General features: G+C 44.9%; 2 protein-coding genes across 5 annotated transcripts in view; one reads left to right on the forward strand and one right to left on the reverse strand.

Annotated features, from left to right (window-relative positions):
* PPP4R4 (protein phosphatase 4 regulatory subunit 4) overlaps nucleotides 1–9029 on the forward strand; it is a gene marked incomplete at its 5' end in the record, with an annotated part of 122353 nt that extends 113324 nt beyond the window's left edge. For both annotated transcript variants that reach the window (XM_082618679.1, XM_082618680.1), the window contains 2 exons: nucleotides 5491–5638; nucleotides 8300–9029. In XM_082618679.1, the coding sequence (XP_082474805.1) occupies nucleotides 5491–5638; nucleotides 8300–8324 (173 nt within the window). In that variant the 3' untranslated portion in view covers nucleotides 8325–9029. The remainder of the gene's footprint in view (nucleotides 1–5490; nucleotides 5639–8299) is intronic.
* An 858-nt stretch (nucleotides 9030–9887) lies between these two features.
* On the reverse strand, nucleotides 9888–22358 carry SERPINA10 (serpin family A member 10). 3 transcript variants are annotated; one of them, XM_082618677.1, is made up of 5 exons: nucleotides 21565–22358; nucleotides 18488–19234; nucleotides 16899–17172; nucleotides 14008–14158; nucleotides 9888–12992 (listed from the first exon to the last, which is right to left on the reverse strand). In XM_082618677.1, the coding sequence occupies exons 2-5, from the start codon at nucleotides 19188–19190 to the stop codon at nucleotides 12801–12803; spliced, it is 1320 nt and encodes a 439-aa protein (XP_082474803.1). In that variant the 5' UTR covers nucleotides 19191–19234; nucleotides 21565–22358; the 3' UTR covers nucleotides 9888–12800. The 3 variants fall into 3 exon arrangements, with proteins under 3 accessions (XP_082474803.1, XP_082474802.1, XP_082474804.1); XM_082618676.1 differs by having other exon boundaries at nucleotides 22185–22256; XM_082618678.1 differs by having other exon boundaries at nucleotides 18488–19238; nucleotides 22185–22240.
* Between the last annotated feature and the right edge of the window lie 1345 nt (nucleotides 22359–23703).

The raw sequence follows: 23703 nt of genomic DNA on the forward strand, positions 1-23703 counted from the left end.
TTTCTTTATTTCTAGATACAGCTTCCCTAGATTTATATCTTTATCAAAAAGCAAAGAAATTAAACATTTCCCTAGCAATTAAGAAGATGCTTAACAATACTATTTTGTTTTCACTGTGTCAAGAGTCAGAGTTCAATATTTGCAAAAGAGGAAAAGGACAAAATAAGATAGGTTTTACCATGGTCTGAGGACCTAATGAGGCATAGACTAAAAGTTTTGGCAATAATTTTTAAGGAAGTGAAAAACAGCAGGGCTTCACTGTGGATCATACGCTGCTAAACAGTTACAATATTATGTATTTGAAAGTTTATACCAGGGGTAAAGGGCCACATGATAAATATTTTGGGCTCTGTTGGCCAATTGGTTTCTGTCACAGTTACTCAACTCTGGCGTGACACAGTAAAAGCAGCCATAGACAACACATAACAAGTAGGTATGGCCTTTATTGGACACAATATTGTTGTGTCTCAGGGAACAGGGAGGCCTGAGGAGGCGAGAGATGGGGGAATGGCCAGTAAGTGGAGCAATCAGAACAGACACAACATAAATCGATTAAGTTTGCCGTCTTTTTTTTTTTTTTTTGACAAGTGTTCTTTTTTTTTTTTTTAAGGGAACTTTATTTTAATTAATTAATTAACTTATTTATGGCTGCATTGGGTCTTCCTTGCTGTGTGGGCTTTCTTTAGTTGCAGTGAGCGGGGGCTACTGTTCGTTGCAGTGCGCAGGCTTACTGTGGTGGCTTCTCTTGTTGCGGAGCACGGGCTCTAGGCACGCGGGCTTCAGTAGTTGTGGCACATGGGCTTCAGTAGTTGTGACATGCGGGCTTCAGTAGTTGTGGCTCACAGGCTCTAGAGCACAGGCTCAGTAGCTGTGGTGCACAGGCTTAGCTGCTCCGCGGCATGTGGGACCTTCCTGGACCAGGGCTCCAACCTGTGTCCCCTGCATTGGCAGGCAGATTCTTAACCACTGCACCACCAGGGGAGCCCAAGTTTGCCGTCTTATGTGAGTGTGGTTCATGGTGCCCCAAGACAATTGCAATAGTAACATCAAAGATCATGATCACAGACCACCATAAATATAATAATAATGAAACAGTTGGAAATATTGTAAGAATTATCAAAATCTGACACGAAGACAAGAAGCGAGCAAATGCTGTTGGAAAAATGGTTCTGTTAGACTTGCTGGGCGCAGTGTTGCCACAAACCTTCAATTTATAAAAAACGCATTTTCTTTTCTATCTGCAGTAAAGTGAAGAGCAATAAAACAAGGTAGGCTTGTACATGATATTGCAGATTCTAAAACTTAACATCCAAAGCCTTAAATAAAAGCATGTCTCTCATAGGAGTAAATTATTTATTAAAATATTTGAAAAGTATTCTATCTTAAAATTTCGGTATTATTTTGGGGAGAGAGAATAGGTTGAATGAAATATCTCCTAGGTTTCTTGATTAGAAAAATGTGCTTATCACTTATTATTTATTACTTAATGAATTACAGACTGAGGGAAAAGTCACTATACAATTACATATCTGATCTACAAAGAGGAAATGGGAGCAAAATGTCTCTTAACAAATGTATTAAGTATTCACAGAGAGAAGAGATTTTATTTACTTTTGAGGCTTAAGATGGGCTTCAGGATGATTATCATTTGAGGTGAACCTTAAGGTATGCTAGGATTTTGACAGGGCCGAGATGGGTATGGAATACTGTCCCATGCAGAGGACCTGTCAGAAGCAAAAACCGACTGTTGTGTCTTCAGGGAGCAACAGCATGCTGTTTGGCTGGAGCACGGAGAGGGTGTAGTGGGAGTAGTGTTAAATAAAATAAAGGTAAGGTCAAGTGTAGAGCGGAAGATCTATCTAATTGATGCTTTTTACTTAGGGTGAATCCATCAGTCATCAATTGCAGCGTTCCAAAGCTATGTGGGCACCACAGACTGGGGGAAATGTAAAGGGAATTCTAGTAAGGATTCAGGGAAACACATTGCAATGTATCCATTTTTGGTGGGTATGAAAATTAGTGGAACCCTTTGGAAGCAGTTTGGTCAAGTTCATCAAGAATCCTAGTTTTAAAAAATAGTCTATGCCTCAAAAAAATCCCATTTCTGGGGCTTCCCTGGTGGCGCAGTGGTTGAGAGTCCACTTGCCGGTGCAGGGGACACGGGTTTGTGCCCCAGTCCAGGAGGATCCCACATGCCGTGGAGCGGCTGGGGCCGTGAGCCATGGCCGCTGAGCCTGCGCGTCCGGAGCCTGTGCTCCGCAACGGGAGAGGCCACAACAGTGAGAGGCCCGCGTACCGCAAAAAAAAAAAAAAAAAAAAAAAGAAAAAAATCCCATTTCTAGTGATCTGTCATGAAGTATAAATAAAACACATATAACGAGAAAAAATTTGTCACAGTGTTCCTCCTTGACATGATGTGATGAAGATGCTACTTTACCTCTTCTCATCCTCCCTCAAACCCGGAACCCTAGTCTAATTGTGAGAAAAGCATCAGACAAATTCCAGTAGAGGCACATCCTACAAAATATTTGACCAGTACCCCTAAAAACTGTTAAGGTCATCAAGAGCAAGGGAAGGCTAAGACACTGTCCCAGCCAAAGAGAGCCTAAGGAGACCTGACAAGTAAGTGTACTGTGGTGCCCTGGATGGGATCCTGAGACAGAAACAGACATTGGGTGAGACTGACAGAATCCAAACACACTGTGGAGTTTTGTTAATAATGATGTGTCACCACTGGCTCACGAATTGTACCAAGTATAGTATGTAAATGTAAGGTGTTAATAATAGGGGAACTAGGTGAAAGGGGTAGGTGGGAATTCTTTATACTCTCTTCTCAATTTTTCTATAAATCTAATACTTCAAAAAATTGTCTATTTAAAGATAACATTTAAAATAACTTCAAAGATTTTAAATGCTTAGGGATAAATTTAACAAAATGTGTGCTAAATGCACACTCAGAACTTCCAAAATGTTGCTGAAAGAAATTAAACAAGACATAAATAAATGTCGGTTCATTTTAAATTGAGCCAGAGATTCAGTGCAATCCCGATAAAAATTTTGACAGTCTTTTTGAAATTTACTGTGTATTCAAATTCATAGAACTGAGTATTTTGAAAAAAAATAAAGTTAAAGAATGTCAATTACCTGATTTCATCATTTACTACTAAAGCTTCAGTACTCAAGACTGTGTGCCCTGCCCTGACATACATAGTCAGCTGAGTTGCAACAAAGGTGATGTGATTGTATTTTTTAAAATGATACTAGAACAATTGGATATCCGTAAAAAACCCAAAGAACTGAACCTTAATTCTTATCATTCTTATCTCACAACTGTCCACAAAATTAACTCAAAATGTATTCTAAATTTAAGCATAAAAGCTAAAACTCTGACATTTCTGAAGAAAATATAGAAGGGAGTCTTCGTGATTTTGGAATTGACAAAAGTTTTTCCAAACCATAAAGAAAAGAATTAACATATTGGACTTCATAAAAATTTAAAGTTTTAGCACTTTGAAATAGAGCATTAAAAAAATAAAAGGCAGGACACAGATTGGGGGAAAATATTCATGTTACATACACCTGACAAAGGACTTGTATCCAGAATATACAAAGATCTTTTTTTTAAGTTGAAGTATAGTTGATTTACAATATTGTGTTAGTTTCAGGTGCACAGCACAGCGATTCAGTTATACATATATTCTTCCTCAGGTCCTCTTTCCTTATAGGTTATTACAAAATACTGAGTGTAGTTCCCTATGCTATACAGTAGTTCCTTGTTGGTTATCTATTTTATTATTTACATAGCAGGGTGTATATGTTAATCCTAAACTCCTAATTTATCCCTCCCCCCCTTTTCCCGCCTTTCCCCTTTGGTAATCATAAGTTAGTTTTCTATGTCTGCAAGTCTCTTTCTACTTTGGAAATAAGTTCATTTGTATCTTTTTTTTTTTTTTTTAGATTCCACATATAAGCAATATCATATGATATTTATCTTTCTCTGTCTGGCTTATTTCACTTATGATAATCTCTAGGCCATCCATGTTGCTGCGAATGGCATTATTTTATTCTTTTTTTATGGCTGAGTAATATTCTATATTCCACCACATCTTTATCCATTCCTCTGTTTTTTGGGTTTTTTTTTTGCTGTACACGGGCCTCTCACTGCTGTGGCCTCTCCCATTGCGGAACACAGGCTCCAGATGCGCAGGCTCAGTGGCCATGGCTCACAGGCCCAGCCGCTCCGTGGCATGTGGGATCCTCTCAGACCGGGGCACGAACCCGTGTCCCCTGAATCGGCAGGCGGTCTCCCAACCACTGTGCCACCAGGGAAGCCCTATCCATTCCTCTGCTGATGGACATTTAGGTTGCTTCCATGTCTTGGCTATTGTAAATAGTGCTGCAATGAACATTGGGGTGCCTACATCTTTTCGAATTATGGTTTTCTCTGGATATATGCCCAGGAGTGGGATTGCAGGATCATATGGTAGTTCTATTTTTAGTTTTAAGAATATACAAAGATCTTTAAAACAAATCAGGCAACTGATTTTAAAATGGGAAAAAATTTGAACATGCACTTCATGAAAGAAGATACACAAATAAGTAAGTAAAAAGATGCTTAAGATCAGTAACCATAAGAAATGCAAATTAAAGCAATGAGTAACCCCCCCACACACACACACACAAGGAGATACCACTTCACACCCACTAGAATGACTAAAAAGGCTCACAATATCAAATGTGTGTGAGGATGTGGAGTAACTTTCCAGGACTCTCATATGTTGCTGTTGGAAATGCAAAATGGTATAATCACTTTGGACAGCAGTTTGGCAGTTTCTTATGAAGTTAAATATACACTTACTCTGTGATTCAGCGGTTCCATTCCAAGACTTTTACTGAAGAGAAATTAAAACATATGTCCATACACAGACTTGCACACAGTTGTCCATAGCAGCTCTATTTGTAATAGATTACAAAGTTTTTGGAAAAAAATCATAATGTCTGTCAATAGGAGAATGGATAGACAAATTTTGGCAAGTCTGTGCAGTTGGAATACCAGTCAGCAATAAAAAGGATGGAGTATTGGTGTAGATGAATCGCAGCATAATTATGCTTCATGAAAGAAGGCAGACAAAAAAAGCATACATACTGTATGATTCCATTTATACAATATTCTATAAAAGGCAAACTAACCTGTAGTGACAGGAGGCAGGTCCGTGGTTGCCTGGAGTGGGGGGAGGGGGGTGGAGGGAGGGATGGCAAGGAGGCAGAACAAACATCCAGTGATGGGTGTGTTCACTCTTGATTGTGGTGATGGCTTCGTGGGTGTATACAAATGTCAAAACCTTAAATTTGTGCAATTTATTGTATATAAATTATACCTTAATAAAGTTGACTTGAAGGGAAACAAAGCCCGTTATCATTAACCATCTCTAAGGTTCACATCTCTCTAAGTATATTCCACCTGGCTGACTGCACACGTGTTACTTTCAGATGATTCATTCCGGACTCGTAATGCCAGCGGTGCTCCCAGTTCCTTTTCTTCTAATACTCCCCTGCCCAGCACCTCCCGAGGGACAGGTAACTCAGGTGATCCCAAGAGCAGTGGAAGTAAAGATACACAACCACGGAAGGCTACCTTGTAAGTAACCCAGTGATGTACTGCTAAGTGTTTTATTCTGTTCTTTTTCTCAGTGTACTTTCCTTCCCACTTAAATACTTTCCAAAGAATAAAAGGTGTCTGTAATGAGGCACTGTCATCAATTAAAAGGGATTATTATTATCACTGTTACGTCAGATACTTTATATAAGATAATTTATATGTGGCAAAGACATTGTAACCTTAGGAAGTTGACAGGAAACTTTCAATGGTTCCCACTAATATCTGAGATCTGTTTATTTTTCTGCGAAATATTTGCATTCAGGAAATTTAGCTCTGAGAAGACACTGAGTGTAATTGCATTCCTTTAAACAACTAGCTTAAGTACACAGCATTTAATCACCCAGTGCTCAGAGGGATGGGTGTAACTGATGCCACTTAAGAAATATTACTGCAGTATATAATCCAGAGTTGTGGGTCCAATAAGCTAGAGATTCTATAGACAACATTTGTTCCTTAAAGTTATAAAGGTCATAAAGGGCCTCTATTCTCCTTTTCCCCTTGTGGTTCCTTTTTATGCACCGTTTGTATCTTGTTTGAATTGTCGAAGCCTTTGTTTCTTTTAGGTTAAACATTTAAGAGGGTAGTGCCAAAAAAAATCTCCATAAGGAGAGGTCATATCCAGGTAGAAGTGATTCATCCAAAATACCCAAACTGGGCTTCCCTGGTGGCGCAGTGGTTGAGAGTCCGCCTGCCGGTGCAGGGGACACGGGTTCATGCCCCGGTCCGGGAAGATCCCACATGCCGCGGAGCGGCTGGGCCCGTGAGCCACGGCCGCTGAGGTCCGGAGCCTGTGCTCCGCAACGGGAGAGGCCACAACAGTGAGAGGCCTGCATACCGCGAAAAAAAAAAAATACCCAAACTATAGTTGCACGTTTCCTCTTTCGTATGGGACACGTGAATCTTCTGATTAGAAGAGAATTTAAACAAGATTCAGCCTTTCTTTTAAACAGATTTCACTTAATTCATGAATATTTTCTAATAAAGTTTCTGATCTGCATCTTTTTGCAGAAACTCCATGCTCAAGTCCCATTTAGGAACTGAACTGTATTATAATTTGTTCAAAAATTTTAATTGGTCATTGGTGTATACAAATATAAATGTATTCAAAATTCATTCAAAACTTAGAAATACATTTATTGAATAGAGCTCAAGGAAAGAGTAGGACTACATAATAGAAAAAAGTAATAGTAAATAGAAAAAATAATATGGATAGTACAGGTTAGTAGTATTAATACAGAAGATACTTTTATTTACAGAGAATCTCTTAGCCATACAATTATTGCTCTAATGATTATACTGTGGGAGTTCCATTTAAAGTCTCAAAATAGAGGCAGGACAGGATAATGGTCTATGGAGAGCACGGAGCTGGAGCCTCATGCCCTGGTTCCTGTGGCAGTTCCGGCGAGCACTCTGGTCCTCGGCGTGCCCGCGAAATGACAGGGCAAGGCTCACCGTTCATCCTCTGAGCCACCTTCCATTCCGGCATCCTGAAATCCTTCCTCTCGATCACCCTTGACCCTCTTCCTGTCAAAAGATTGCCCTGGAATTCTTCTATTGAAGAACACATTTAATAACATCAGAATGCAATTCATTCTCTTTTCAACTTATCTTTCTAAATCCAATAGGCATTGTTCAGTAAGTAAAGACCATTGAAGCCTAATATATTTATACTAGCTCTCCTTTATTTCAGATTACTATCTTTATCTGTTTTTTCGTTGTTGAGCATGTTTTTCCTTTTTATCGACTGAATTTTCTCTTGCTCAATATTTATAATACAAAATTATATAAATAATCCTATAATCAGTTATATCTATAATTGATTGTTTTAAAAAATGAATCTAGAAACAAACGCTCTGCTAACAAGTCACATGAAGTTTGTTTCTTCTTTTCTGAATATTCTGAAGAAGGAGGAATATTGGTATCACAGCTGCTTTATTAATGTGTAACTGAATCTGCAAGTCCACAACTCTCTCCATGTTACATGGTTCTAATTTGGACTTTCTCATGAATGCACACCGCCACATAACTGAAATAGGTGATTGATATCTACATTGGTCATGTTTCTGTGGAGCATTATCCACCATTCAGTGCCATGCCATATCCAAAGGAAAATCTATCATTTTTTTCTTAAAATAAACCTGTGAAGTGATTTCAGAAACTATTAATTATCTCAGTTTTTGCTGCTCAAAAAAATTCTATGCAATACATTCTCCAGCTTTACAGTATCATGGAGATGACACATGTGGTATTTAGGAATATCAGTGTCTTAAAGGAAGTACGGAATGCATCATATCTTAGGTCTTTCAAGGCCAGACAATTGATATATTTTTAGGCTGTGTTAATTTCTGTTATGGTTATAGAAAGTGAAAAACGTAGGAAAAGTATGAATTGAATTGAATGCTATGTTAGATGCACATAGGATTTAGTAGTTAAAGGTTATTCCAAGTGATCTTTAATATGTAATTCACAGTTCTCATATATTAGGTTTATTCAAAGTAGATTATATCTATTTCTTTACTTTGTAAGCATTATATGGATAAAATTTTTCATGTTTTGTTTTCTTTTTTTTCTTTCCTTCTCCTTCTTCTCTCTCTCTTCTCTCTTTCATTCTTCTCTCTTTCTTTCCTCCTTTTGACAAAGAAAATCCAGAAAATCCAATCCTTAGATCATCTGCTTGAAGGAGGCAAAACAAAGACAACTGGAGATAATGTGATCAATGGACAAAAGCTAAAGCAATGGCTCGGGCTTTTTTTTTTTTTTCTTTTTTTAATGAATGGGAAAGAGAGAGATACATAATGGCAGCTGATGTTGTTAAACGTTCCATGTCTGAAATTATATTCCCTAGGAGGTATAATATATATTTCTTGAATAATAATGTGGTTACAGAATTCCAATGTTATAGTGAAGTGTAATGAAAAACAACTTTAGGTATGTGCTTTAACTACTGCTACAAAAGAGATAAGTCTGCATTTATTTGTGCAGGAAACCATCATTTAATTGTTCTAGAGTTTAGCGTTTACAAATTGAAAGGTCCAAATCAACTGAAATTGCCCTGCCAAGATAATCACTTGGAGGGGGACTTGGGAGTAAGAATGACACTGCATTTTCTCACAAATCTCCAAGCCCAGTTGAAAAGTCACACTGAAACAGGGTACAAACAGCTGTCCAAAATTATATCAGTCCTACGATTGTGGTGACAAGATGTTGTACCTGGACATTCTGAAATTAAAATTTGGCAATCAATATTCTACAAAGATTTCTGATAACTTTTAGCTACAACTACCTTAAAAATAACAGGTTGATGATTTCCTTTATTTCCTAGAAGAATTTATTTTATAAATACTTTGTTTACATTTTAGATTGTATTTGTCCTTACTGAATTAAAAATGATGACTCTAGTTTGAATCAGCTGTTATTCCAAGCTATCATGCTTAAGCTATGTCAACAGCATATATTTGTACTAATGCTAATATTTCCATCAACATTTGCCTGTGGAATATATTCAGTTCTTAATTTTAAAAATGTCAGTTCTTGAGATATACTGTATGAAGCTATTGTCAGCTTCTCTATATCAAAATGCAATCAGCATATAACTATATTGATATTAGAAAATATTTGTTTTTTTTAAATATACTGATGTATGATAAAGATGATCTAATTTGTGAATGCATATGCGTGTGGTTACTTTTTATAATGTGAAATAATGAATAATGAATTTACTCAAAATAAAACATAGGTTAATGAGATACCTGTGTTTGTGAAAAAAGTTTTAAATACTTTCCTGCAGTTTTTATTCTATAATTAAAGACAGTTCATTCTTAGGTAATGAATAAGAAAAGCGCACGGACATCAACTATAAATTACCCAGGGGACAGCTACTCAGTGTGAGGCTTTCATGCTGTTTGCTTCCCCCTTTCCTTACATATGGCCTCTTTTTTGGCTATTTTTAGTGATTCTTAATATCTTTCACTTAAGGACAATCAGGTAAATGGAATCGTTCAACCATTCATTTTGTCAGTAATTAAAAATTGAGTAGGTATGAGAAGCTTGACAGTACTGGTTAATTCATGCATTCTTTGTGGATTTCATTTAACTATTTTAGTGACGTCTCCTACTAACATCCCTAACGTGGAACTGAATACATTATGATCTAGGAGAGAGTATTGGGGGTATGTAATAGACCTCAGAACAGAGTCAGTTTTTCTAGTACTTTGATTCATAGTCCACATTGACTCTGTTACTTCAAAGAATGGAGAATTTCAGTTTATTTGTTCAAAAATAAATTTAGCAGAGTTAGGAACTTCTTATTTTCCACCATGCATGCGGGAGAAGAGGAAAACAATTTGACAGAGAAAAGTCACTACTGCTTATAGAGCTCAGAAATCTACAGAAGTCAGCTGTAGTCTTAGGCACGAAATTATCAATTAAGACAGTCAATCAACGTTATGTTTGGAGGTTTCCTTTTTTTTCCACAGAACATGATAATTTCTAAAGTCGTTGAAATATTTGTTAAAACTATAATTCCAAGGACAGATATGTAAAAACAGTAAAAAACAAATTGGTGACAGTTATGAGTATCCACATATATCTCGATTTACACTGGAAACAAGACCGATACTCTTATAAAAGTTCTTAGTTTAACAATTTATCAAATAGTTCCTTTAAACCAGTTGTGTGACAAGGAAAGATCTCCCTCCATCTGTAGCTGCAGAGAAACAGGGACATCTCTATCTGTTAATTATGGAAACTTGCACTTTTAAGGACATGTTCCAAAATTTCACTAATTAGCATTATAAGCAAAAAATTTGACCTGTAGAGTCAACTTTACTGGCAGAAATGGAGAGGGCAAAAAAGGATTTTACTTAATAGAGAGGAGCGTATAGAGCTTTTCTTCCATAACCTCATACACATTTAAAAGTCATTTCCATTACTTGATTTCCTGAGCTTTATAAAGACACCTTATTCTGGAGGAGTAAGTCCATTTTGCCTGCAGTTAGTGGACATACGTGAAATATTTGAATTGAAATGGAACAGTCTCTTTAGCTTGGCCCTAGTGGTTTTACAGTGAAGATAAAATGAATTTGATTAAGTGAGTAATCTGTTCTCAATTGTTATATAGCATGTGTGTGAGAGAGTGAGAGAGAGAGTGTGTGTGTGTGTGTGTGTGTGTAGGAACAGTTTTTAAAACCTGACACTTAAATACAGTGAAGCATTGTTACAATGCTCAGAATTTTCCCCCTCAGTTGAAACCTTGAATTTTTTTGTAAGATCAAGTACATTTTTCATTGGTCTGCCTTTTTTTCACCATGCATATATATTTAGGAAATCTAAAACCTAGTGTCCTTGGAGCTTCTTCAAGCATATGTGGGGAAGTATTAATTTTTTGTAGAGAATAGGGTCATTTTCCACCTTAAAGAGTAATGTCAGTTATCACTGTTATGCCATCATTGTTTTGTGCAAATATGTTCAGAGATAAGGGGAGAGTTTGATATGTACTATGAATCCTTTGATAATAATGAACCTTTTTTATAACTGGGTTTGGCCATATTTATTTCAGAGGGTATTGTGTTCTCCTAGGCTTTCTTTTTTAGATTTCATCTCTTAAAAATGGGTAATTTGAGCCCTCTTTTATTTCTCTTTCTATTATTTTTCCATAAATGAACCTCATTAGTTGAATACTAACAACTCACTTAAGAATGCCAACTGAAGTTAGTCATCTATTTTTGTTTCTTTCTAGGCTCTAGAGTTGCCTGGCTTACCAATGTCAGCTCGTGCCCTTGGAAGGGAATACAGGAATAAACTCATGTCCAGGTTTTAGAATGATGAAGAGTTAGTCCCTAGACTGCTGCTGCTTATTATTATTACCTATTCACATTTAGTACTATTTACATAAGTCTGACTTATTGTAAAAAGATGACTAATCAATACATTAATTTTAAGTATATTTAAATTGGATAGCACACAGATAAAAATCCAATTAGGCTGTTAGTCAACATAGTTGACATTCCAAGATTAGTTAACTCTATTCACGATTCTCTGAAATTACTCCTAAAATATTTTCTTGTTTATATAACAGAAAATGACTGGCTGAGAAAGTATTTGCTGTTTTTCTTTGAACCTTGGGACAAAGTCCATGCTTATATTCTGTTTAGCCACAGTGGGTAACTGAGAGGTGAGCCCATGCTGCCCGTTGAACCCCATCAGATGTGGTAGACAGAAAGAAGAGTGAAGTGGGCTTGGGGACTGGAGTCAGGAGACGTGGGCTTCTGACTCTGCCATTGCTCCACTGGGTGACTTTTTCCTTCCTCTGAGATGCCCTGTATGATTTAGCCATTAGATGCCCTAGGCACAGTGCCTCAAGCCCACGATCCTTTTAGGGGCCCATGAAGATGTTTTACTTCTTGCAACAAGCAAGTTCCATACTTTGACTGCACTGGTATAAAGACAGATATAACCCAGAATATATTCATCTTTATACTAATGCAGTCATAAAATATAATTTCTATTATACACACACATATATATTTTTTTATTTTTACAGAGGGAGGAGCCTGTGAAGACAAAAGTGCCTGGGGCCCACGAAAGCCATACTGCGGCCCTCTCTCCGGTTTCCCATTTCTTTGCTTTGTAAAACGAAGGTATTGAACTGGATGATCTGTGGCTCAGTTAACGGCTCCACGGAGTGGGTGGAGCCACATTGCAGCAGGACTGACCACAGCTACTTTCTTCTAATTTTAGTCACCAAGAAATGATTCTATAGTAGGTTAAAAATAAAACACTAATTTGCACTAGGGAGAAGTAAAGAGAGCGAAGCTCATGACCCATGGAGAATGTGTATTTGTCTTCTTCCCAAAGGCTTCGTCTTGAAATAGAGTTCTGATCTACCATAGTTTTAAGTCCAGACACCAAGATGGTCTTTAGTCAATAACAAAGGCTCTTAGAAACAGGCTTAAAATACCAGACAGCTTGTACAAACATCTCCTTAAAATAAGTTTGAATTTAATATGCACATTTATCTAAGGATGGCTCAAACTAGCATCTGAGGACAGGGGCACGACACCCAGTGCCAGTGTCCTGTGTAAGTTCAGACACCTCAGATCCAGCGTCTGCTGTGGCTCTAAGGACTCATGCATGTCATCAATCACAGGAGAGTCGGATTCACCACCCTGCCCAGAAATAGCACGATTCTGGAGGTTTCTTCATAGATGATGAAGTGAAACGGCCGGTCCACTTTGATGATGGGAGGCATGGAATAAGCAGTGATTTCTGACAGGGTTCCCGCCACCGCCTCTGTTCCTTCTTCATCCACCTCAATCATCGCTCTTTGTAAAACCTGGAAAAGGAAATACATGGAAGGCCGTTTGTGTGCCAGTGGAGATGAGGGAATTAATTGAGCCCCTGGACATTCTGTGTTACTGTCCTACCCACGGGGCCATGCTCTCAGGATTTAGTGGTCCAGGGCTCATCTGTGCAGAGAGGAATGGTCTGAAGTCGCCCCAGTGACTGCCTTAGAAGCCCGCAAAATACCAGGAGACACCAGGAACCGATGGTGAAATTCATTCTGGGCAGGGACCCAGGGACTCTGTGGCTGGCCAGTTCATGCACACATGCATCAAATGAATACTTATTTAGCATGTACTTTGTGCTACTGATTTCTGAGCTGAGCTGGTGTTCCTCCTGGAAGGTTTTCAATCTGCCTGGAACCCCTGAGAACTTTGACCTTCCTTCTGGCAGGCTAGGTAGGGGCAGGGTTGTGGTTAGTCTTCTGTAGCAGCTTCCCAGCACCTGGTACTGCTCTGAAGTGGTCCCTGGGGCAAGCCCCTGGGTCCCTGAAGTCTTCCTGAACTCGGGTGGCCTGTATTTAGGCCACCTGTTGTGTTTGCGAGGCCCTCTTGTCCAGGAACCTCATGTGATGTGAGTGACGGACCCGAATAATTATTATAAGAGGCAATATGATAATAATTCCTACTGTTTTGTAGGGGTATTTCAGAGGGGGTTTCCACAAGGGGTGGGAAGTTAGCCAGATAACCTCTGGGGCTTTCTTTCATCTTTAAAGTGGTGCAGTTTCATGGAATTTTGAATGAATCTGTGAACCAGTTCCATTTTGGGATAAATTTCTCCTTGAGCACTGGGAGAGAAGAGAGAGAGCTCTCCATATGAGAGATTAAATTAGTTGAACAGATGTTTTAAAAAGTAGCTCCAAATTCTTAAAACATCCAACTTGGGTGCTGTTTCAATTCTTTTGGAATTTTAATCTAATTTTCTACTACAACTTGGCCTTTTATCAACATTAAATGGTATATAAAAATACTTGTTGGTTTGGGCCCCAGTGGAAGATCCTGACTTACCTTGGATACTTTAAGATTTCTTTCAGCAACTGAGAGATCACTCAAGTCAGCCCAGGGTGAGAAGATTCTTCTGATTCCCATCTGTTTAAGCAGCTCATGCATCTTATACTTCTGGTCTAACTTGAACTTTGGAAAGAAAACTTCCATTTTTCTGTGGTACAAGTACATATAATGGTGAACTGTAGACAAAAGCCATAGATTCTGAACACTAAAAAGGTCACACTTTCTTTTTACCTTCCCCCAAGATTATTCCCACTAACAAGTCTCCCTCAGTTGACTAGAGCTCATTCTGTTCTTTTGTAATGAATGGTCTGACTCAGAGAAGAGAGCTTCAGCTTCAGGGAACCAGTTTTACTTCCCAGCCAATGACTCACATTCTCTTTAGCAAAGAATGCCACACTTTGTATCCATTTCCCTGGGTTTTAAAAACAACCCCAAACCAACCAAATAGCTGCTGCCATCTGTCCTGCAGACTCCAGGCTGTTTTCAATACCCAGATTACAGAGACCCCCCAGGATTTTAGGAGAACCTTAAGAGTCTGGGGATGGACAAGGGGAGGGGAGTGAAGGGAATTTTCAACCCCCTACCTATTTTTAGCCAGAGAAACTCCAATATTATCTATTTTATATATATATATATATATATATACACACACACACATATAATATATATATTCACACACAATGGAGTTTTTTGTTTAGAGAGATGAGTTCTGTGGCTCAAAAGTAAAAAGAATGAAAACTACTAATTGGTACTAAATTAGTCTTAAAGAAGTCCCAATGTCTTAATCTGTGAAGTACAGCCAAAATACCAGTACCAATTTCACAATGTTCTTCAGAGAAGTAAATGAAATTATATATGTTAAGCACCCAGAACAATGTCTCGTGTAGTTTCCTTTTGCTCCCTTCATCCCCGCCACCTCTCTCTCCCTCCCTCTCTCCCTCCCTCCCTCCCTCTCTCCCTCCCCCTCCTTCCCTCCCTCCCCCTCCTTCCCTCCCTCCATCTCCCTCCCTCCCTCCCACCTTCTCTCTCTCCCTCTCTCTCTCTCCCTCTCTCCCTCCCTCTCTCCCTCCCTCTCCCTCCCTCCCTCCGTCTCCCTCCCTCCCTCCCACCTTCTCTCTCCCTCTCCCTCCTCCTCCCTCCCTCCGTCTCCCTCCCTCCCTCCCTCCGTCTCCCTCCCTCCCTCCCTCCTTCTCTCCCTCCCTCCCTCCCCCTCCCTCCCTCCTTCTCTCCCTCCCTCCCTCCTCCTCCCTCCCTCCCTCCTTCTCTCTCTCCCTCTCCCTCTCTCTCTCCCTCTCCCTCTCCCTCCCTCTCTCCCTCTCCCTCCCTCTCTCCCTCTCCCTCCCTCTCTCCCTCTCCCTCCCTCCCTCTCCCTCCCTCTCCCTCCCTCCTCCTTCTTCTTCCTCTTCTTCCTCTTCTTCCTCTTCTTCCTCTTCTTCCTCTTCTTCTTCTTCTTCTTCTTTTCTCTCTCTCTCGGAGCTGGAACAGGCTGCCGGGCTGGAATATAACTGAGGACATGACATGCCTTGGAGACCGATTTATAGATGTATCCCCCCAAACATTTGTTGAAGGCTTATGATGTTTGAGTGCCATGCTAGGCTCTAAGGATTTGAAGGGAAAGAAGAAGAATGAAGATAAAATGGACACTGAAGACCTTTAGCTGGACTCCTCTGTGCCAAATGCCGGAGTGACAGGATTCAGGCGGCATCGCCGTGGACTCCTTCCTGGCGCTGCCTTCCTCCCACCCCAGTAGGTGGATTAGTTTATTCCACAAGCATTTGCGACCCTGCTCTGTGCTTCCGACGCTGCTCTCTGCACGCGGCCCCCTCCCCCGGTCGTCTCAGCCAGTCTCATGGTTCCATTTACGTGCTGCTGACTCCCCAGCCCGGACCTCACCCTGCACCCCAGATCTAGCTGCCTTCCTGACATCTCCGCCTGGATGTCTAATAGGTATTTCTGATCCAGATGTTTCCGACTGAACTTTTGAACTTACTGCTCGGTGCCGTGTGCCTCCTACGGTCTCCCCTTTCAGTAAATGGCAAATCCTTCCTTCCCGTTGCTAAGGCCAAAAACTTTGCCTTCACCTTTGACTCCCCTCTTTCCCTCTCTGTCACCTGCATCCAGTCCGTTAGCCGATCCTGTCACCTCCGGCTTCGTCACAGATCCAGGACCCCACCGCTCCCCGTCACTTCCACAGCCGCCACCTGCCGAGCATCCTGGCCTGGGTGGCGACGCTGACCTCCTGGCTGGTCCCCTTGCCCCTCCCACCTACACCTAGTGTCTCTTCTCAGCACGGGCCATACTGCTCCTCTGCTTGGCGCCAGTGGTTTCTCGTCTCCCTTGGCCAAAGCCCGAGTCTTTTCCGGGGCCAGTAACGTACAGTCCCGGGCGACACCTGCTGCCGCCTCTGCGACCTCATCTCCAGCTGCTGGAGCCTCACCGGCTGCCTCGCTCTTCCTTGAACCCAGTAAGCACAGTCCCGTGCCAGCACTTTCCCACTTCTGCCTGTAACTCTCCTCTCCCCCAGCGTGCCCTCCGAGTCCTCCTTCCCCTTAAGTGTTCGCTTACCGCTACCTTCTTGGCCAGGCTTTCCCTGGCGCCCACCTGCACCCCGCTGGTGCCCTCATCACTAGCACGTGAGCTCCGCGAGGGCTAGCATCGTGCATGCGTCCCAGTGCCTGGCACGTGGGAGAAACTTGATAAGGGCTGGTCGAGTGAATGAACGAGCCAGGCGCTGGGAGAGATGCTGATAGAGGGGGAAACAGGACAAACGCAGCCCCTGACACCGGGGAGCCCGCAGCAGGCTGGGCTGGGGCGGGCACAGGACGAAATTGTGGGTGCCCGTAGGGAGGGGCCGGCTGAGCTGGAGCAGGGCGACGAGGGAGCTGTACCTGGTTTTCATGTTCCTGAGCCACGTGTCCACCAAATCTGTGGTCAAGTAGTCCTCAAGGGCCAGATGGTCACCTATCCTTCCCATGAGGACCACCAGCATGGTGGCATTTCCTCGGTAGGGCAGTTTGAGAACGTGGCAACGAAAATTCTTGTCAAAAGTGGAGGCAAACTTGCCTGCCCTGTACATCATGGGCACCTTGACTGCCTTGTACTTGTCCAGGTAGAAAGTGTCTGTCTCGGTGAGGACAGGGTCAAAAGGGGTCAGCCATTTCCCTGAACAGATAAGAAAGAAACTCGTTGCAGAAACCGCCCTCCTCGAAAGCATCGTTCCTGCTAAAGTAATAAAGGGCCAGTGTTCTATCCCCGTTCCTGCCCAACTAGGAAAGGCATCCTTATCAGGTTTGTTTTGACCGCAGCTCAGGCGGCCAAACTAAATTCCCCAAAGATCAGCCTTTCGCAGGCTTCTTTCCCAGCTGGCAAAACCTGGATCCATCCAGAGGCCCTGTTGGAATCACACACAAAAGCACGGAGATATCTCCTTATGACCGCACCCCGCTTCCCTCATTGTTTTGGACAAAACACTGAGTGTTTTGAGTGAACGTTTGTTTGAGTGAACAAAAGTCACTCATTCCAGCTGGAGCCCAAAGGCCCCACTTCCTTCTACACTCGCTCCCTTGTGGTTGGTTAGCTCCAGCCTCGAGAAGACTTCAGGCCTGTCCCCAGCCCTGTCTGCAGGAGGGGCCCTCTGACCACCACTCTGTCTAGCGCACACCGTGTGCAAACAGACGCCACAGTGGCAAAAGTGATGACATTCCCACACGTCCGTGCTCGGTGAGGCTCTGAGGGCAGGGGCCCCTGGCTGACAAAGAGCCACGCGACCCAGAGGAGGCTGCCAGAGTGCGGGCGCATGACTCTACACACTGATGTCTGTCTGGCCTGGCTGACTGGAAGCATGTCCTCCTCCCGGACTTTGCCAGTCCCCTAGTGTCACCTTCCTGTTACAACTGTGGCCACAGCAGTCCAGTCCTCCACGAGAGACGCAGGATGGAAAGGACCCGGGATGAGCGTGTCAGGAGGCCCTCGTCTGAGTTTGGCCTCTGCCATTTATCATGTGATCTCTCTGAGCCTCAGTTCCTCTCTATAGTAGGTGGCAGTGTCTGCATTTTCTATATCGAGAATACGAGGACAAGGGACTTGGTCACTTGCCCCGGGTCACAAAAGTGGAGCGTGAAAGAGCCAAGATGCAACCCTAAACCTCTCAGATGATATGCCTTTTTTTTAAAAAAAAAATGACGCAGAGGGTTCCCCGTGTCAGAATGTCAGAGGAGGGCTGTGTAGACGTGCTTAGAAAACGTAAGCCCTGCAAGCACCTGGGCCCCCAGGGCAGGGGCATCAAGTGAAAACATTGTCTGGCGCTGTGCCTGGTACGTCCTACGTGTTCAGTGTATGTTTCACCCTGTTTGTAAAACCTGAGAACAACATGCTCCTAGGAGATCATTTGGCCTCGACCGTACACAGGCCCGGCAGGAAAGGAAGAGGCAGGCGAAGAGAGCCGTGGCTCTGGCAGAGCGGAGCGTGATCAAAGTACCTTTGAGCAAGATGTAATCCACAAGGATTAACTTGGTGTCAGGATTAATCTCATCAAACAGTCTAGGAATCCTCCCCTGAGTCTCTTTGTTAATGTGAAGATTCATGAGCCCTTTGGCCTGGGAGGCGTTGCGAAAATTTATAGTCACACACTGCGTATCGAAATACCTCTTGGCGAAACTGAGGAAGGTCTCTTTGACATCAAAGTCCTCGTGGATGAAGGCGAAACTCCCCTGGGTCAGGCCCAGCTCCGGGGTGTGGGAGAGGCTTTCTCGGAGCTGCTTGAAGAGGGCAGGCAGGCGCGGGGGCCGGGTCTGATTCAGGGCCTGCAGGCGGAGCCCCGTCCCCAGCTGGGCTCTGCTCTGTCCCCTGGCCCCCAGGGTCAGGGCTGCCATGGCCGAGGCCAGGCCGAGCGGGGAGAAGACCACGTTGCCGTCGTGCCTCATGGAGATCTTACGAAGCAGGCTGAACCCCAAGTTGGAGGTCTCCCCAGAGAGCTTCGGCCAGTCGGCCGTCCGCCAGGGGGCGCCCTCGTCCTCCGGCAGGACCCGGCCCCCCTCGCTGCTCTCGGTCTGGGCCCTGGGGGTCGGCAGAGTCTCCAGTCCTGCCTGGGCCTCTGGTGAGCGGGGACCAGGGCTGGAGCCGGGTACCAGCCACACCTGGGCCAGGAGGCAGGGCAGCAGGAGGCTCCGCACCGCCTGCATCTGGGCAGCGTGGAGGCCCGGGAGGCTTCGCTTTGGCAGCAAGGCTTCCTCGGGAGAAAAGAGGGCAGAGATTATTGTCAACGGCTGATGCACACCTCCTCCCTGTGTCCTGGTACATACAGCTCCTCCAGTGACCCGCTTCCTCCCTGGGGGACGGGGCTTAGCTCCCCGAGCCCTGCCTCGGGGACACCCTGAGCAAGTAGGGGTCCCATTTGTCACCTGAGTGGGGGGCGCATTATTTCACAGGGTGAAACCGCCTCGGGTTTCCATCCAGGGCCGCGCCCTCGGGCAGCTCCTAGTCTGCCCCAGCTTTCCCCAGTCATCCCACTTCTTCCAGGGGGGCGGCAGGCAGCCAGGAAGAGGGGGATGGAAGAGGAGGCGGTCTGGGTGCCCGGCCTCACTGGGTGCGGTCAGAGCAGCGACCGGAGTCAGGAGGTCTTCCCAGGCTTTTACTGGTCTGCTTCGTTCACCGCCCTTGATCGCTAGACAATACGGCAGCCCGTCCAAGCTGAGCTGCGGGGACCTGGACCTGGGGACATGTTTGCCTGGGGACTTGGAGGGTCTGGGTGGCCATCGGGGCAGGGCAGGGGGAAGTGCTGAGTTTGCCTGATTGGGTGGTGGGATCCCCCCTGCGGCTCCCCTAGGGCCCTCCAGCCAGCCCTGGGGCCCCGTTACAGAGCTCCTCTTAGGAGCTCCCGCCTTCACTCTCCCTGGAGCTCCCCAGCACAGAAACAGATAACGAGCTGACTCACACCATGCGAGCCTGGGCTAAGCTCCCCTTGGACGGTCTCATCTCATCCTCACTGCGACCTGTGAAGTGTGTCCTCCTCTCACTGCCCGGAGGCTGCCTATTCTAGTGGGGCCAGCCTTCCAGCACAGGCGGTGGGTCTCCAAACGCCACGCTCGCCCCCACTGACCCCCACTCTGGCCTCCCTCACATCCTTGGGCCCCGAGGCTGGCTCCTGGGCACCTGTACAGTTTCCATCTGAATAAACCCCTGTGTGCTGGGCTGTGCCACCTGCCTGTCTCCACACACGGTTCCTGGTTCTCAGCTGACACCCCCAAGCCTGTGTCCCAGAGGCTGTCTGGAAGGTCACCAGGATGCACCCTCATCCTCCTCTGCCTACTGGACCCACTGCCCCAGGAGGGTCTCTTTGGGGGCAGGACCACTCAGCCCAGTGCCCGCGGGGCAGGCGAGGCCGCAGACCTCACGGGAGCTCCCGTCAGCAGAGACCCTCATTCTCAGGCCACCTGTAGCAAAATGCGGCGACAGGGTGAGGTTGCCAGGCCTCTTCTCCCTGCCGCAGGGGGCTGTGTCCTCACCTGTGCCGGCTACAAAGTGACCCCTGGCCCCAGGACTCAGTGCGTTGCTCTTTGCTTTTGCTAAAGGGCGCCATAGGATCCGGGGCTTCATTCCCTCCACAGCTTCAGTGGCATGACCTTACTCAGTGAAATACTCCTGCTGTTTTCTAGCTGTCAGCGTTTAGGAGACTCTGTCCGATTCTAAACGGCGAGCCTGCCTTCAGTAGGTCACGCCAGCACTGCACATACTGGGTGAGTACCTCCTGGAATGTACCACACGCACCCAGGTTCATGCCTTCATTATATCACAGGATATAGCACCCCTCTGTAAATTAATCCCACAGCAGGACACTCCCGAATTCAGAATCACTTCTGTCTCTGACAGCCATCAGGAAATGATCCCAACACAGCAAGTAGATGTCACCCCTTCTGACTGCTAAGTCTCTCCTCGAAGCTCCACCTTCGATCTGGAGTGGCAGCCCAGGAATACACTGGGCGGCCCTGCACGCTGCTTACCCGGCAGTCCCATGCATCCCCTAGGGTCTTTGTTCATCTACAGAACGGTACAGAATCTGTGTGCAGGGGGCATCCCCTCAAACACCAGGGTGCAGCCGAGGATGCCGTGAGCGAAAAAGAATGGAGGACACCTGATTCAGAATGGAGTCAGGAAGCCATGCAGGGTGGGCGCTCATGCGTTCCCGCTCGTCTCAACATTCATGATCAGCAGGAAGAAGGAAGCTTTTCGCACACCTTAGTAACGGCAAACCACCCACGCTTGCTGCCAACAAGAAACCACCATGACTCTGAACTCCCATTCTCCTCCAATGAGCTTTGGTTCAAAACAACACTCCCCAGCTTTCTCCCTGAACCTAGTAAAAGCCAACCTCGCCTTTGTCTCTTTGGGACTTGCCTATGGTTTGCCATAGTTTGTTGGTCCCGAATTGCAATTCCTCTGCTATTCCTGAATCAATTAATCTTCGCTTAATCTTAACTGCCATTAATTTTGTTTAAGGATGACACAAGGATGCAGCATCCCAAATAGAACCCGAGCAGTAGGAAATCAACCACTTACCCACCACTTCTCAGCCCTGAACAGACCTGGAGCAGCAACTCTACCCCCAGATCTGGAAGCAGGGGAAACTCTCTTGCCTGGGCAGACAGGTCCCTGGGAAGAAGGCCAGGGAGTTGTGTGGGGCTTGCACAGTGAGTGTGGTGGGCGTGAAATCTCAAGCCTTAAAAGCCTCTTCCTGGGGACTTCCTTGGTGGCACAGTGGTTAAGACTCCATGTTCCCGAGGCAGGGGCCTGGGTTCCATCCCTGGTCAGGGAACTAGATCCCACATGCATGCCACAACTAAGAGTTCATGCCATAACTAAGGAGCCCGCCTGCCACAACTAAGATCCGGTGCAACCAAATAAATATTTTAAAAAATTAAAAAAAAAGAATCCCTTATGTTAAAAAAAAGAAAAAAAAACCTCTTCCTCTGGCCTCCTGCAGAGGAAGCCCCCTATGTCTACAACACGCCTCTTACCTCCCCCCCGCACCCTATCCAGTCCAGGAATGAGGGCTCGGCACTGCCTAGGTTCCCACCCCCTCCCCTTGGAACCCGCTTAGAGAGGACAAGAAGGTCTTCTCTCCCCACCCCTCACGAGGCAGACACTGTGAAGCCTCCCTTTAATCCGCTGCCTCTTACCAGTGAGGTGCCGCCAGTTGCCTGGGAAGGTCCTTCATTCAGGGCAAAGACAGGAGGTTAGGGCTTGCAGCCGAAAGCGTGCAGCAAATATTTGCTATTCCAAAGGGTGATCCCCCGAGGGACTGTTACTGATTAACATCCCGCTTGGAGATGGTGGCATTTCTGGAAAAGCCAAGATGGAGAGGTAGGCTTCCCATAATCCCCAGCTGCCCCTGCTGCTCTCGGAGAGACAGCAGAGAGTGGTGGCCCGAAGCAGGATCTCGGTTCCCTGCCCAGGAGCTGCACCTGGGCAGCCTGGGTGAAGAACCAGGAATCCTAGCCACTAGACCACCAGGGACTGGAGGCTAGAAGCAAAGTTCCCTTGGCTCTTGCCCCATTTGAAAAATGAATTTCTCAAGGAGGCAAAAACAAGTACAAAGTTTATTATCAGAGACACAGCATAACATGTGGGAGAGCACACAGAGAAACAGTTTATTTAAGACAGAAGCAAGGCAGAGATACACACCTGGAGAGAAAGAGTGTGACACCCTCCCTAATGAGGAGAGTGCAGTAAAGAGGTGATTCAAAGCACTTATGTAGGACAGTTCTTCTTTGTTTGCCTTGGGCCAATTACCTGGTTTCTTTTTTCACGCCTGCCCTGCCCTAGAACCCTTCCCAACAGGCGCGCACCGCTTTGAGCTAAGCTGGATTCCAGCACAGAGGCCTGTGGGTGCATGTCCACACTTAGTATGGGGTGGCTCCCCCTCCCTTTTGATTCCCAAGGAGCCTTCCTGCACATGTGCAGAACGGGAGGTTTCCTTGACCTCAGGAGTGGTCATTTATCTCTTTACTCCAGCAGAGCTCAGCTCCTGCCACTAACTTCGTCCTTGGAGTGTCTGGGGGAAAACAAAGCTTCAGTTTTACTCTGCTTGACAAACACCAGCTGTCGGGCCCAGGGGCCCCTCCATCTCCTACCTCACTGCAACCCTGACTCTGAGGGCAATTCCTCCACGAGAATCTGCATCTCAATCCAGGCAGTGCCCTAGTAAGATCCAGCTCCTTGCGGGATGCAGCTGCTACAGGCACTGAACACCTCATGTGAAGGGAGGGCTGGATCCCACAGAGGCCTCCTGGGTCCCCAACCCAAGGCTGCTGGGGGGCGGGCGGGGGCAGAGATGATTAAGACCTGGTCCCCCGCCAACCAAGGAACTTTCAGTCCAGTAGGAGAGACAGACCGGTAAACTACCACCAGCCATACAGAGCCTATTTCAAGGTCAACTTACAGCTTCACCAGGTTGATGGACTTGTGAGACTGGAATCCTCAAATACCCAAAGGCAAGGCTAACGTAGACCCTTTAAGACAAAATCTCGCAGGCCTATTAGACTCTCCTTTTTATAATATAAATATTTTATGTGCCTCTTACTACCCTGAAGTGAAATTTGTAGTTAATAGAACCTACCCACAAAGTTAAAAAAAATAATAATGCTTTATAATATGGAGGGGAAAAAAGGAAACTATAAGAAAATAATGTTTCTTTTA

Source organism: Mesoplodon mirus, assembly GCF_964341445.2.
Source record: "Mesoplodon mirus genome assembly, chromosome: 4".
Lineage (NCBI taxonomy): Eukaryota > Metazoa > Chordata > Mammalia > Artiodactyla > Ziphiidae > Mesoplodon > Mesoplodon mirus.

What these genes read in the sequence shown, in the direction of transcription:
- SERPINA10 (XM_082618677.1), bottom strand. Translation starts at nt 19,190, where the DNA reads ATGCAGGCGGTGCGGAGCCTCCTGCTGCCCTGCCTCCTGGCCCAGGTG. An exon ending in GGATTACATCTTGCTCAAAG is followed by an intron (nt 17,173 to 18,487) that starts GTACTTTGATCA and finishes TTATCTGTTCAG; the next exon opens with GGAAATGGCTGACCCCTTTT. An exon ending in GAAATCTTAAAGTATCCAAG is followed by an intron (nt 12,993 to 14,007) that starts GTAAGTCAGGAT and finishes TTCCTTTTCCAG; the next exon opens with GTTTTACAAAGAGCGATGAT.